Source organism: Malania oleifera, chromosome 13 (genome assembly GCF_029873635.1).
Source record: "Malania oleifera isolate guangnan ecotype guangnan chromosome 13, ASM2987363v1, whole genome shotgun sequence".
Taxonomy (NCBI): Eukaryota; Viridiplantae; Streptophyta; class Magnoliopsida; order Santalales; family Ximeniaceae; genus Malania; species Malania oleifera.
Genome location: NC_080429.1, coordinates 15023503 through 15039943, shown reverse-complemented (window position 1 = coordinate 15039943; position 16441 = coordinate 15023503). Strand labels below are relative to the sequence as shown.

Sequence of the window (16441 nt, the reverse complement as noted above, 5' to 3'; positions counted from 1 at the left end):
TATTTAGACAGACTCTAGGTTGTGGTATACTGCTGTTGGATTGGATAAACTTAGGAATAAATTTTTAAATACCTAATTCACCCCTTCTTGGGAATACACTAATTCCAACACTCCTTCTAACCTTTGAAATTCTTAGTATTTTAATGATCCACGCGACTGACTCCTCATACCCAGTTGACTGACTTTTCGAGAATTCAAATTTTAGAAGTAACGGAAAGTTTCCAAATTTGAGTTTTTGAATTCTAAACGTGATGAAAACTTGGGAAACACTCAAAATCACTTGGGGAACACGAAATATTCTTTTCTAACATCTATAAATACCTCCTAAGGTTAAGAATTCAAAACACCACGCAATACACAACAATCAAAGCTCTCTTACTCTCAAAACTCTCAAAGCTCTCTTGCTCTCAAACTCTCTAAAGTTCCTTGCTGAGTTTTTCTGTGAAACTCTCATGAATTTCTGAGCATATTCTGAATTCTTTCAATCAAAAAAGAAAACTCACAATGATATACTTCTAAAACTTCAAATTCTTTCTATTATTATTTTGAATTGAAGTATATAGTCGTACTTTTTTGTTGTACTAATAAGCTCTTGTTGAGAGTGTCTTTGCACACCAAATTTGTTTTGATTTTTGTAGACGGTTTAGGTTTTGAATCGTTGTTGGACCAAGCGTGGGGTATCGTTTGGAGATGCGAACTCTAACCTATTGAAAGAGAAATTGTAAGGTTGCTCCTGCCTGTAAAGGAGTGTGTCAGATTACTCTTACTCATAAAGGAGTGGTATAGTAAAATCCTTAGGTGTGTTGCCTAAGGTGAGGACATAGGTGGGTATAGCCGAACCTCGTAAAACTCGTGGTGTCACTCTCTTCCCTACTCACCTTTAATTTTTTGCTTATATAAATTGTGTGGTTGGATTTTAATTTTCTGCTCATATAAACTACGTGGATTGAATATTAAATAAACTGAAAATTAATTTGACTTTAGGATTGCGAAAACCAAAAAAGGAGTACGTTGATTGATCAATACTTATTGCGGAAATTATAAGGGAGTACATTGATTGATTAATACTCAAAACTCATTACTTGAAAGTTTATTTAAATTTTGAGTTTTGAAAGAGTGTTGGCAATTTCAATTGTGCTTCATATTGAGAAATCTAATTTATTAATACAGGGATTTTTATCAGTTTCATACTTAAACTCTACTTTGAGTTACTCAATTGCTAAATCTTGGAAGCATTGCTAGAATCATTCCTTATTGTGAATCTTGTTTTTGGTTATCTTGGTTGGATTAAATTAAATTGCTGAAAGAGATATTCAAATTGGTATATTAATTTATAAAAGTTTTAACTAAATTAATTTTCTGCTGAACTTATAATTGTAAATCAACTTTGTATGTGTGATTGCTGAACAAAAAAAGAATTAATTAAATAAGGTAATTTTTTTTAAAAAAAATCCCAATTTACCCCCCTTGGGAATACATCTCACTTTTCATAATCATTTCATAAAAGTCTTTTTAATGTAGCGCCTTTGAACTCAAAACTTAAAATGAATTTGAGTTTTATGAAGTTGGACAACATTCAATATGAGTAAAATTTTTCATAAAACTATATTTAATTTACTTAAAGTCACCCACTTTTTGATAATAGTATTATAGTTTCAAATGCAATCTTAAAAGAACAAGCTCGCATGTTAAGGGTCCTCGGACCTACTTAATAATGGGGCCACAAAACATTTTTCTCTTTTTTAATGACTCGGAACTTTTACGTGGACAAGTTCCTTGGACTCATCGGAATGACACCACCCGATGGAAGAAAACATTATCAAACCACTAATTGACGCATTTTTAATAATTTACTAAGCAGACCACAAGTAGGAAATCAAATCTAAGACTTCATAATCACTAAATTTCGCCTTTATCACTTAAGCAAACCCGAGTTGGGAAGACTCAACTCCAACCATGCTAAGGCACCAATCACACAATCCCATCAACTTAGAAACTTACGGCTATATTAAATAAATTGTAAAAATCTCTCAAATCTTTTTGTTATCATTTTAGTGCTAAAAAAGAGAAAAATCATATTTGATGAGTGAATTGCTTCTTTCGACGACAAATGCTATTCATCAAAACTCCATGAAGACCAAAAGTTAATATGACTAGAGGATGGAATCAGAAAGCAAAAGACCTATGTTCTCTCTTCTTATGACGTCAGTTAGTGCAATATCTGCTAATGCGTAATGTTTTTGATTTCTTTCTCTTGGGATGATCCTTCTTGTTCTTGGTTGACTATTATTCAAATGATTAAAATAATAGTGCATTCTTGAAAATAGTAACATTACCCTTATATTCTGGGTTGACAATCAGTGCTACAAATCAACTAGAAGGAAATAGACTTGTGCATAGCTCACCCATTTGTGTTGAAACATATAAAAAATATAGAACTTATTTATTCTGCTTTGTCATGGCTTTGTCATTAACTAGACCTGAGTATTTAAGCGCATGATTATTTGCTCTAGACAGAAAGAAAATGCATACAATAATTTTGTCATGCACTTTTCATTTTCATTTGATAGAATTATTGAATATAAGGTTAAAGATGAGTATACATTTTTTTTTTTTTTTTCAAAAACCTTAAAGAGATAGTGTTAATATTAAGAAGTTTGAGAAAGTTACATAAATTTTAAAAATATATTATTTTCTTATTGATGTTTATTTATAAAAAAAAAAAAATTCTTTAATTTTATCTTGGCTCATCACTTTTGTTGGTGGATAGAGCGAAAGACCCTAACGTTTATTTCGATTTGTTAAAATGATTCAAACCTCTCTTACCATGTCAAAATATAGCAAACCTCCCTTGAGATTTAATTTTTAGAATACTTTTTAGTTCTTTCATTAGTGCAATATAAAGTTGCCAAAGAAAATTTAAATTATGTCATAAAGTAATTTTTTAAATTAATTCTTCCTTCTATGGCCTTCACATATTTATAATTTTTTTTTTTCTTTTGTGCCTTTGACACAGCTATAATTGAAGGGGTGGTCTCTAATAAGGCTTCCTTGAATCCTACTAAGCATTTGGTAGTTGTAGTTAATTTGTGCATTGACCAAATTAATCAAAAATTTTAGTTACACCATTTTCATTAACCAAATTGAGGATCGAACGGGTTACCAATTTAAGTGTAGTCTGTTAATTTCATAAGTTAAAAAGGCTTTTTTGGTATTTTAGTTATTTTTTATTTTTTATTTATACTTCTATACAGTGAAACATATTACAAAGACGCTTTTGTTTATGATGCTAGTTTTCTACTTTTATTGTTGATTTTTTGCTGTTTGTGAAAAAAAATTGAAAATCAGATTTTATGATTTCAATTTTTTTTTAACAACATATTGCTAGAAATTTTAATATGTAAAAAATAGGTCTTTTGAATTAAATCATTCATTTTATACACTTTTAAACTAAAATTAAAATAAAAATGATCATATAAATTTAAATATAATAATAATAAAAATAAAAAAAATATATAAATTTTTTAAAAATAAAAAATAAAGAAATTACAAAATATTTTTACTAATTTTCAATTGTCATGTCTAATAAAATTTTTATTGTAAAGTAAAATTGAAAGTATAACAACTAAGTGATATAATTATAATAATTTTTTATTTTTATTTTATATATTTTTTTAATGTGCATTATTTGTAATTTTATTATTTTAATCATATTTTTTATAATATTATTTGGTTTAACACTACAAAAAATGCTTTTTTTTTTTTTTTAGTATCGAAAGTATTAGTGACTAACCAAAAATCATTACTAATAATGCATTTATAGTGAAAAAAAATCGTCATTAATAGATAAGCTAATAGTGACAAAAACTATCTCTCACTAATAAATGATCATTAGAGGCTAATAATTATTCGTCACTAATAAGTTTGTCACTAAATGAATGTTTTCACGCACTAACCATGACGTCAATATATTAATAACATTTTTTTTCAGTTAATAATGACGAAAATAATTCATCGCTATTACATTTTTAGTGACGCATTTTGGGTGTCACTATAAATACTTAGTGACGGTTTGCTTCCATTACTAATAATTTGACGCATTTTACATTAACAAAAATTTAGCAAATATTTTTAGTGATGGTTTCAAACCATCACACCGTCACTAATAGTTTCAACTATTTATCTAGTGAATGAACTTTGTTTAGACTCTTTAGTGACAATTTTAGAAGTATCACTACTAGTGGTCATAATATAAGAAATGAAAAAACATTTATTAGGGATGAATCCAAAATTCGTCACTAATTTATTCTATAATTATTATTTTGTTGGATCTGAGATATGCGATAATGATGATGATGACAACGACGACGATGGAGACTATTTTACTTTTTTGTATTTTTATTATGCGGGCAGACCATGTATATGATGTATGTTTTAATTATGTACACTCAAATATTGATCGAACATTTATTCTGCATATGTATATATTTTTCATTTTCTTAATAGTTATAGTAATGGACCAAGAATTATGATGTTTGATGAGTATGTATTTACGAAGTTTTTATAGGAATGTGTGATTTTTTTTAACAAAAATTAATTGTCTAATATGAATTCGTCACTAAAGGTTAGACTTAGTGACGGATCTAAATCCGTCACTAATACACTTTCTTTTAATGACAAATCTCAATCTGTCACTAAAAATCCAAGTAATAATGATGGATCCAACTTCCTCACTAAAAGCTTAGTAGTGACGAACTTCTGACTTCAAGATAGTGTGAGTTTTAGTAACATACATAATTCTTTTAGTGATGATTAGCTTCCGTCACTAATATTTGCATAGCAACTACAGTTTTTAAAATCATCACCAATGGCCAATTGACACGACTACTATAGTCACCAATTTGGAATCATCACTACTAAGCAATCACTAATAAGTAATAGTGACAGTTTGACGGTATTAGTGATGATTTCAGTCTATCACTAAAAGTCATTTTTTTTTTGGTAAGAGTAAAGATGAAAATGAAAATTTTTTAGTTAAATTTTAATTTTGTTTTAATATTATAAATAATAACCAAACTTACGGATTATTGATTTCTAATTTTTAATTTCTATTTCTGATATTTAATTTTCATTTCTGGCCTTTATTTCTATAATTTTTTACAATGATACCAAGTGAACCCTAAATAAGACTATGCAAGACAATTCAATCCTGAAAAAACCATGCCCAACATCTCATCTGGGATACATATGTATATATCTATGAATGTGTATCAATTAGATTAAATTAATCAAATTCAATCAAGACATGACCAAACTGATAATTGAATATCACAAATTTTTTAAAACAAAAAAAGGCAAATCATGCAAATTTCATGCCTTAATTGAATTGTCAATTGGGTCAATTAATTAATTAAAACCAAATAATGCTCAGCCCTTATCCTATCATTCTCCCTTCTCTCAATATATTTTACCATTATAGGGGCATATAAATTTTCTCTTGAGCCAAAAATGTTTCCCTGAAAAAGGAAAATTGTGAAGCCACAAATACATTTCGTAGTCACAGATACCATATTAGCCACAAGAACAATTTTCAAAAGTTTAGCTATGATAGTTCACAATCTCTTACCTTTACCTTTCAATATGAATACAAGCCTCTTCCCCATTCACAAGCACCCTTTGCAGCACATTTATTGACCAAAAAAAGGTTATATATATATATATATTCAAATCAATCACCAAATAATTCTTGGAAAACTCTTTCCCTTCCAGAAGAAATCAAATCAATTTAACATAAAGTGACGCTCGTAATTTCCTAAAATTACAAAAATAATTCTCACAGATTAACTATATAGCAAAAGTCAAATCATCGTGTTGTCACACTTGTCTAAGCATTTGAAGCATCCAAAATTAAAGACAAAAGCTTGGTCATATTTATAGAAACAAGATGCAACAAGGCAAACCTAAATGGATCATATGGTTTATCCACAATCTGTTCATAAAAATTACAATAAATCAGTTGTAAATAGCTGGCCTTTTTTTTTTTTTTTCTTTATCTGCAAATTACATAGCATGTCAATAAGTTGTTCACAACTAGAAAACCGATGCAAAGAAAAAAGAAAAATAACAAATGAAAGGCTCACAAAATATATATATGTATATATATTGTATGTATATATATGTGTGTGTGTGTGTGTGTGTGTCGTTAAAGAAAAATATGCAGCGCGAATGCATGACATATTCAAATTGATCCCTTGTTCTCATTCTCCACAATTGCAAGGTAATGAACTCATAATCATCCTAGCCATCCAAACTATCATTGCCTGAATGTGAGCTGAGATGAAATTAGGAACCCATAAATCCCTAATGTTCCAGCTTTGCTACACTCCCCCAAACTTTTCCAATTAAAAATATGGCTCCCCTCACTAGTTTCTTTGATTCTAAATCTTGCCAGGCTATTTTTATGAATTTCAACTCTAATATCCCACGAAGGCATATACTTAGATAGGTCTGCTAGTCAATATTTCTGCGAGAATCATGTAGAAGTCATATTCAGGCTCTTTGTAGCTCAAGTACGTGTATACTCCTGTTGGAATATGTTGATTTTGTACGTCACTTCATTAGGTAATGCGATAGCATGTATGTGCCAAGGGCCATCACTTTAGAATTCACATTTCTATCCCTTCTTAGATCAAACCCTAGCAAAATCCCTTACTGCTTCCCTAAATTCAATGACATTCTTGAAAGACAGGAAACAGCTCTAGCACCTCCTTCCCACTATCATTAGGTGCATTAAGCTGTAAGAACACCAAATAATATTAACAACTATAACAACAACAACAACAATAAATTTATCTGAATTGAACTGTTGTATTATTGTACTAATAGCACTGCTATGATTTTCAAACAACTGGTTGTAAGTCATGTCAGGAGTCAGGCAGAGCCCGCCAAAACACTCAAATGACCATTTTTTTCACTCCCCCTATTTTGAACAAAACAAAGTGCACATGAAGCCTTAATCTAGCAAGAGCAATTTTCCCAGTTAAACCCCTGCAATTTCTTCCTCATTATTCTCCAATATTTCTCCTTGTTGAGGCTTATCCTCCAATCAACCATTATGAAACAAACCTCCTTCCTCTTAGCATCAACAAAGTTGCTCGACAATGGAGCAGCATCTTCCTCTTTTTGGTTTTTTTTTCCTTAAATAAGTAATGCTTGTTTTTTCCCCCTTTGCTGCATGTACCATGAAATCATTGTTCATAATCAATAAACCAAGCTTTAAGTCCCACTAAGTAGGTAAGGATTCATATCATAAGGATGTGACAAGTTTTGCGTTACTAATTGTTCATGCTTTTTCTTTTTTAATTTTTTTTTTCCTTCCCTTTGATACAGTTGTTTAAGTGACCAAAATTTGACATTAAAATGAGGATTTTTCTTTTCTCCCTTCGTACCATGCTTTGTTGCTTTTTTCATGGTTCATTGTATCAATGAATTTATATATCTATTTTATTAATGAATGATATAATGAAAACTAAACAATTTAATAAATACATGAAAGATTTGTGGACTAGGGACGCCCTTCACCTTTTTTAGCAAGTTCCATATGTCCAATGTTTATTAATTATTAAATGGTTACACATACACACACACACACATGAATTCCTTTTTTTTAAAAGTATACATAGGTTTATTTACATAATTGTATTATCATTTGGCTTCGATAGTTTAACTGTTATACAATATCAATATTTTTAATGATCCTTGCTAAATATTAAAAACATAATTTGTATGTCTAATGATGATAGATCATTAATGAAAGAAACAACAAAGCATGTTAGCAGAGGAGAGAAAACATAAGTTAAAGTTGTTTAATTGGGATTTCAATGAGGAAAGAAAAAAAAAAAAAAAAGCAAAGCTGGTCAACAGCATTAATGAGAATTATTGCTTTTATAAATATGTGAAAAGTAAGAAGGTTTTTACTAAATGGTCAAAACCTTGCTCTTTTGATGGCAAATGCATGTCTGTAAACATATCTTGAGTAAAATAAGATTAAAAAAAATCCTCTTAACTCCATGGCAAAAATAGTTGTAAAGGTATGATTAGTTGTGTTGTTTTAGCGATGAGTGATATGTGGGTTGTTTCTTAGTCATGCTTCAACAGAAACAAAATTGTTACTAGTTATTTTGGTCATTTAGCATTATGTGCTATTGTCCTGTTAGCATGCATGAGTTAGGAGTATAATGGTCATTGTTATATGCTTGACATATATTATAAATGGAGGGAGACCTATCTATCATTTTGATTAGATATTTCAACTTACCCAATACTTCAATATGGTATTGGAGAAAGATCCAACATCAACCTTTAAGTGCATAGCTGCACAAACCGAACCCTAAATATAATCATCCTATACAAACATGCAAGTATAGGAGGATCAACCACACAATTAGAGATCAGAAATCAGAAACGTTGGAAAACAAAGCAGTTGCAGGAAAAATTCCTATATGGCACTGCCGTTCAAGAATCTTAAAAATCCCTTAAGATTTTGCAAAATCAACCCCATGACTCGCCACAAAACCTTCCAACCTATGGGACTGAAATTTCACTGCTTCCAAACCCACGGGCCAGCATGTGAGAAGTTCTTCCAGCCTGTCTCTGCTCCAATTTCCTCCAAAATGTATTAAATCCTTCCATACACCATATATATCAAATTGTTGGTCATGTATCTTGCTCAAAGATCTAACCTTTTTCAATCAATCACTCATGGAACTTTGTTTATGGTTATTTGGTACCATTAGGGTCATCGGTTAATCAAAATTCAACAAAAATGGAAATCGAACCGAGTAAATTTAACCGAACTGAATTGACCGAATTTATTCGATTAATTCGATTTTAACTGAATTATGCTCACCTCTAGCCTAAACCAATGCCTAGGCTAACCATTAACAATCGTTGATATATTACTAGAGCAAAGGCACCTAGCTATCTGATTCCTCCCTGCTTCCCTAGGGGCCTTCTTACGCATCACATTATCTAGAAAGCCCCATTTCACCATATCATTGACCTATTCAAAATCCAATTTAAAAACCAAACCATTTTTACCCCTTATATCTTCAATCCGCATCATTTCGCCACCATAAGTACAAAAATATTTGTCCATTTTAACAAAAATAGACTAGGCCATCATTCCCTTGTTTCTTAGACAAGACCATAGTTAAAACCTTGTAAATAATGGTTGCCAAACTAATTGGCTTGAAGTCCTTCATCCTCCTCGACCTCTCCTTCTAAGGAATAATGGCAATAAAGGTTGAGTTCCCACTATTTCCCCCATCCCATCAGATGAAACTCCCCAAAAACCTTGCGATATCATTTTGCAAGACCTTCCAACTATCCTAAAGAAGGACCATCATAAAACTAGTAGGAACTAATGCTTTATCTTTATCCATATCAAACACATTCTTAACTCCCTCTAATTCAAAAGACAGCTCTAACCAACAAGCAATATCCTCGACTTCAATCAACACCTCCATCATCAACCTACTATTGCAATCATCAATATACAAAAATTGATAAAAATGTGTTGTCTCATTCCCAATTTGTTGATCCCTCACTACCTCCCCAAAATCAAACTTCAGCACCCTAGTATGACTTCTTCTCCTCCTCCTCCTCCCATCAGCTAACCTGTGAAACAAACCAAAATTACAATCCCCTACCTTCACCCATTGGATTTGCTTTTTGATCTTCCATTAGCCACAATGTGAAACAGACCAAAATTACAATCTCCTTCCTTCACCTTCACCTCCACCTCATTGCAAAGATGAATCCTCTTAGTTCTATTCTCCTTCCCTAACACAACCTGGACTCCTCCCATGTATCTAACTCAAAAATATCCGAATTTTTTTTTTTTTTGCTCTCTAATATTCTCAAACACCTCTTTGTTCCTTGACTTTAGCTTATCTTTTACAACAACTTCAATTTTCTCATCACTTTAAAACCTTCCTGCCTCTGAACATGAAATTCCCTCCATAAATCTCTAACGCAATCTTGTAAATAAAGACGTGGCAACCACATCTCAAACTGAAAAGGAATATGACCCCCATTGAATATTGGAACCAATTGCACTAGGCAATGATTAGAGATCGTCCTAACTCTTAACTAGCACTTCTCACACAATCTTTGAAATAGTCTTCTCAAGCATTGGCAAATAGAAGTCTATCAACGCAACATAAGACCTATATGTCCCCAAAAGCTTCCCAAGTGAAAATATCATTATTCAAGAGCATATCCATAAGGCCACAATCCCAAATACAAAAAGTAAGTAAATAAATAAATTTCCTTATATTACTGGTCACCCTCAAACCCTAAACTTATCCCTAGAATTTCTATTAACATCAAATTCATCCACAACCCAAAGAGGACTACAAAGAAAAAAAAAAAGACTCAAAATACAATATCTAAACATAGCAACCCTAGTATCCCAAGCTACATACCAACACAACTACCTTTCACAAAGCTTTTTCTCAATTTGCAAGGTTAGCATCCGACATAAGTCTATCCATGCATGAGAGTCAACCCCTCAACAATCATATGAAAGTTGGATGTCCTCATTTGACTGCAACATACATCCCAATAATACTGTTTGACTGTCTAAATAAAAGGTGCAAGGGTCATCCCATACTTATTTCTTAAGTATCTTATGTCAAATGTTACTGCATCGAGAAACAGATCAAAACATCCAAGTCTCTAAATATATTCTTGTATTCATCCATATCCAAAACCACAAAAGAACATGGAAAGGTGTGATATGATAGAATTCAACCCATGGTTTTTGTATCATAGATTTATAGCCAGATTTGTTTGTGTGGTTAGACAAAGAGACTTATTTTGATAGACCTCAATTTTTGGCTCAAGGGCAATATAACCCACGTAAATACATTTGCCATTGGAAGTTTGGAACCACTTATAAACTCTAATATTATCCTCCTTGTTTTTCGTATGTTTAAAATATCAAGAAAGCTCATTAAGTGAGTCGAAATTATTCTAACTCAAGTGGAGAAACCTTTATCTCACTAAATTCCCTTGGTTATCACTAACATTTATGCTTTTCCCCACTCCTAATTCATCGCTAAACTCTTTCCCACTCAAATTTCCCTTGTCTAACGCATCACCAATGTCTCTACTTAAACCAATATATTACTTTTCATTCCTATAAACATGTTTAACTAGTAATGTTATAAAATACAAAAAATATTCATCCACGTCATTAGATAAAAGAAACGTAATAAAATCAGAAAAAGAGAAGGATGGAGGAATGAAAATCTCAATTCAATAACTTTAACAAAATTTATGTTGGGAATTTGAATTTCATTCAAAAACTCACATGGATCTGCAAATGATTGACAGGCAGTAAAATATCATATTATTTCACTATTAACGTCAACACTTGATAAGATCAATAAATAAATAAATTCGTCAATTTAACGAAACATCATGAATGCAAGAGGGAAAAACAATTCTCATTCCAGGGAACTATTCTGGTCGATAAAACATTCAAACAACATATGTCTATAATATAAAAGAAAACAAAGGAAAAAGAAAAACAATGAAATCACCCTGTGTGATTCAGGTAGTAGTGCGGGCTGTGGAGTGTCTCTCACGAGGTCAGGTGTTCAAACCCTCTCAGGTTCTTTTTTGTCCCTGAATTCCTGAAATTCACCTCCCTTTGAAGTTGTGGGGTAGGTTGGTACAGAATTAGTCAAGTGAACCATAAAACGGACATATGAAAATCCGGTGCGTAATCCAAATAAGTAAAGGGGGATGCGTAAACCAAAAAAAAAAGTAAAGGGGGAAAACCAGCCCTAACCTGCTCAATAAGATCGAAAATGGTAAAGATACAGCTATCGAAGGGAGGACGTTCCTTTCGTCTCTAATGGCGAGCGGAGGAGAAGCTTTCAACGAAAGAAAAAACTACAGCCATCGGAGGATGGAGGTTTCTTTCGTCTCTAATGGCGATTGAAGGAGGAGCTTCAATGAGGAAAACCGCAGGAGCTGAAACTGGGAAGTGGGAACTATGGTGTCGTTTTAAAGATGACAACGGAATTAATTTTAAGAAAAGAGAAACGAAACGTTCGCGGGTGACGCGGCGAACCCCCCTGTCACTCGGCACGCGACGCACGAAGAATAGCTCTTTAAATATAAAGTGGTACAAAATTACACAGCTGCGTCACTGCTTCGGATATCATGAAACGCGCGAGACCCAGATCGCGTCTCTTCAGCAGCTCCTCGGCGACCCAACCGTCGGAGCGAGTACCCAATAGTCCAGTCTCCCTTCCCGCCAGTAAAGAGCTCCACGCCCACCTCATCAGAACCAAAGTGCACACAGACCCAGCTTCGATGGCAGACGTTATCCGCTCATATGCACTCTCTCCCGCCAATATCCGCAAAGCCCATCTCGCTTTCGATCAGATTGAACGACCCACATTGTTGGTTTGGAACCATATTATACGGGGATCGTCACAGGGTGACCAACCCATTGAAGCAATTCACATGTATGATAATATGCATCGGCAAGGATTATCCGTTAATAGCCTGACGTTTATATTTGTTTTCAAGGCTTGTGCACGAGTTTCGGATGTTGTACCTGGCCAGCAGGTTCATAATCATGTCTTCAAACTTGGGTTTGAGTCCTTTCTTTACGTGGCTAATGCTTTAATTCATATGTATGCGCATTGTAGTCATTTGGGTTTTGGACAGAAGGTGTTCGATGAAATGTTTGTGAAGGATTTGGTTTCATGGAACTCTCTGATTTGCGGGTACAGTCAGAGTAATAGGTTTAGGGACGTTCTGGGTATTTTTGACGCGATGCAGGTGGCAAATGTGAAGGCTGATGCAGTTACAATGGTGAAAGTTGTTTTAGCTTGTAGCCATTTGGGAAATAAGGAATATGCCAATTCTATGGTCAAGTATATCGAGGAGAACGGCATTGAAGTGGATGTTTACCTGGGAAATACTTTGATTGATATGTATGGACGGCGTGGATTGTCAGAATTAGCACAGGGGGTTTTTGATCAAATGCGGGAAAGAAACATTGTTTCTTGGAATACCATGATCATGGCGCATGCAAAAGCAGGGAATTTGGTTGAAGCACGAAAGCTTTTTAATGATATGTCTAAAAGAGATGTGATATCTTGGACTTCTATGATTACAGGTTACTGTCAAGCAAACCAATTTTCTGATGCGGTTAGGCTTTTTCAAGAAATGATGGCTGCTAAGGTGAAACCTGATGCAATTACAGTAGCCAGTGTGCTATCTGCTTGTGCCCATCTTGGTATGCTTGATTTGGGAGAGGCAGTTCACGACTATATTTGCAAGCATGATATAAAAGCAGATATTTATGTGGGGAATGCTCTGATAGATATGTACTGCAAATGTGGGTTGGTTGAGAAGGCACTGGAGGTGTTTCAAGTGATGAAAGTGAAGGACTCTGTATCTTGGACTTCAGTTATTTCAGGGCTAGCTGTGAATGGTTTTGCAAATGCTGCAGTTGAGCTCTTCTCGCAAATGTTGAGGGAAGGTGTACAGCCAACACATGGAACCTTTGTTGGGATTTTATTGGCTTGTGCTCATGCTGGCTTGGTGGATGATGGCTTGGGCTATTTTGAAAGTATGGAAAAAGTTTATGGATTAGTTCCAGAAATGAAACATTATGGGTGTGTTGTCGATCTTTTGAGCCGCTGTGGTTTTCTAGACAAGGCATATGAGTTTATAAAGAAACTGCCAGTAGTTCCAGATGTTGTAGTGTGGAGGATGCTGTTGAGTGCATGTAAGCTTCATGGAAATGTGGCCCTAGCTGAGATTGTCACAAATGAGCTTCTTCAATTGGATCCGTCAAACAGTGGGAATTATGTTCTCTTGTCGAATGCCTATGCAGGTGCAGATAGATGGAATGATGCTATAAAAACGCGTCGAATGATGGAAGAGAGTGATGTACAGAAGCCATCTGGTTGTAGCTCTATTAAGGTTAATTTATAACACCAAATAACTCTTGAGAACTACATATTTTGCAAGCTCAAAAGAAAAATGGTTTGAGCACAATATCCAGAAAGAAACAGAGGGATATTCCTGGATCTGTACATCTTTGTAGAGAAAGTTTGCTTTCCTCTGAGGAAATAACTGAATAGTCAGAAAATGAGCAAACATGAGCAATAGACTCGAATAGACACCAAAACCTCACTGTTGTATTTAACCAAGCTGTGTTCTCTGCAGTGTGGAGCTATTAGTTGCCTTACAGTTCTACTATGTTGAAGTTCCTTTTCAGTAAGGGAACAGATTGAATAATGATGGTTATGGAAGATTAATCATAATGCAAACAGCTTGATGGCTATGGAAAGACTGGTTATGATGAAGTGGTGAAACAGATTTCATGAAGATTTGCAGTGGCAGGTGATATGTTGCTTCTTATATGCCTAAGAAACCATGGTGACTAGCGGCGATGGAGCCAGCATTGTAATATAATCTCATGTATCTCAGTATCATACATGAGCGAATCCTGAGGTGAGTCCTTTATGGGCAGGCCAAGGCAGCTTTATATCTTTTGAAGCAAAACTTGATGGTCACCTTAGCCCCCCAAGCAGGGCCCCTTCCTCTTTTCTTTTCTCTCATTTCAAAAGCAGAGGAAACAAAAAGATTGATTGTTCCAGCTTCTCTTTGGAGCCAATACATAGGTTTATTCATGATGTGTTCACAGAAATTTTAATGAGTTGTATAGGGTGATATGCTTTCCCTTGATAAGTTAAACTGGAGAAAGAAAGCACCATAGCAGCAGAAGACAAGTGATTGCACTGTTTTTAGAGAGCATTCAAAGAAAGCCTTTGGCCAGCCTCAGGTCAGAGTGAAATAGAAAATTGCAATACTTGCAGACATAAGCTTCTTATTTCTGGAGTTTAAACTGGTTACATTGTTCTTGACATTTTGCTGCAGGTTATTATGTTGCGTCCCTGTTTGAAAGTCTTAATGTCTTTTTGGAGCAGATATGCAACTTAAATCATAATTTTCAGGATCTACTGGCCCTCCTTAGCGGCTCCAACTGTTGTGGCTCCAGAGATCCATAGATTGGCAACAGTGTATCCAGAAGTAGAAATAGGTTGTATATTATGGATGCTATACGTCCATTTTTGTACTGGAATGCCTTAGAAGGGCTATCCTGTGCCATTTCTTTTGTTCCCTATGAATGTACTTCCTTCTCTGAACTTTGAATAAACCTCAATTTAGTGCAGCTCTTCTGATCCTTGCCTCAGTTCAATTCATATAACTCATGTGATAGTATACATTTTAAAGAGACCTTCCAATAAGTACATTTTTGAGGGGAAAAGGTACAAAAATGAAAATGAAATTTGTGATAGCTCAGCCTCACTAGCAAGAACATACAGGGCAAATGAATAATAGAAGTTACTTCTAATCAATTGATACTGTTGAGAAAGCTACAAATGAGGTAGCTAGAATCTTTGCATGATTAATGCTGCTTCAAACTCTTGCTTATCCTACTAGATTCATACAATTCACCCTCCCTTAAATTAATAGACAGGTTAAAGTCTAAGCAACATGCTTCAAACTACACAGCTCACATCCTCTGGTGAAGCATCTTGTGATTGTGCTACATATTAAACATGACTTTAATGGCATTGCTGCCATGAGCACTGGTTTCAAATGCCTTTTCTACCCCCTCTTGAGTGAATCCGAACCTGTGGGTTATGAGCGGCTTAACATCAATCTTACCCGTCCTCAGAAACTCAATGCAGATAGGCCATGTGTTTCGATACCGGAATATGCCAATTACATCAACCTCTCTGTCAACCAAAAGAATTCACAATCAAGAGTCTGAATCAAAATTGTAACAGTGAAAAGCAGAAGATGTATCCTTGTTTTGTTAGAAAATGTAATATGAAGAGGAGGTATCAATATCATTGAAATGGGGGTCTCAATGCAATAGGCTTGACAATTTGTATAGTCTTGACAGTTCATTATTTTCTGAATATATGCATAACTTGTGAAGGATATGGCATGCATAGCCAGTCCATTTTCCAATAAAATGATACTGCACCTGGTGACTCCCTCTGAGGGAGTGGCAGAACTTCATTTTACTCTGTTTATAATTGGAGATCATTTTGTCTGCAGCATAATAATAGATCAATTCTACCATGCTTTTCTAATTATAGTTTATTGCCTCTTTCATACTTGCCAAGCCACTTTCTAGTAACCAGGGTGGGTGTACCAATTGTAATCATCTCCATTTAATTTAAATTCTTCAGTGATATAGCTTGCCAAAGCCATCTTAAATTTTCCTTTGCTAGAAACAGAGTTGTGAGAGATGTAACCATTGTTATGATAGTTTTTTGTTCCCTGGTGGATTGTATTACTATGACCAATTTTAAGACCTTGGATCACA

At 34.0% G+C, this 16441-nt stretch overlaps 2 protein-coding genes and 1 long non-coding RNA gene across 4 annotated transcripts in view; 1 reads left to right on the top strand and 2 right to left on the bottom strand.

Moving 5' to 3' along the window:
* Window positions 1–11442: 11442 nt before the first annotated feature.
* On the bottom strand, window positions 11443–12158 carry LOC131145449 (uncharacterized). Its single transcript, XR_009134156.1, has 2 exons — window positions 11861–12158; window positions 11443–11717 (listed from the first exon to the last, which is right to left on the bottom strand). It is a non-coding gene; the product is annotated as an uncharacterized LOC131145449 (long non-coding RNA).
* LOC131145446 (pentatricopeptide repeat-containing protein At2g22410, mitochondrial-like) overlaps window positions 11644–16441 on the top strand; it is a 5289-nt gene continuing 491 nt past the window's right edge. The window contains exons 1-2 of one of the 2 annotated variants that reach the window (XM_058094526.1): window positions 11644–14881; window positions 14977–15271. In XM_058094526.1, the coding sequence (XP_057950509.1) occupies window positions 12238–14028 (1791 nt within the window). In that variant the 5' untranslated portion in view covers window positions 11644–12237 and the 3' untranslated portion in view covers window positions 14029–14881; window positions 14977–15271. Of the gene's footprint in view, window positions 14882–14976; window positions 15272–16441 lie in introns of those variants that run through there. The other variant, XM_058094527.1, reaches the window with a different exon arrangement.
* The window catches only part of LOC131145448 (L-idonate 5-dehydrogenase-like), a 3900-nt gene continuing 2890 nt past the window's right edge, over window positions 15432–16441 (bottom strand). The window contains exon 6 of the mRNA XM_058094529.1: window positions 15432–15842. Within this exon, the coding sequence (XP_057950512.1) occupies window positions 15650–15842 (193 nt within the window). The 3' untranslated portion in view covers window positions 15432–15649. The remainder of the gene's footprint in view (window positions 15843–16441) is intronic.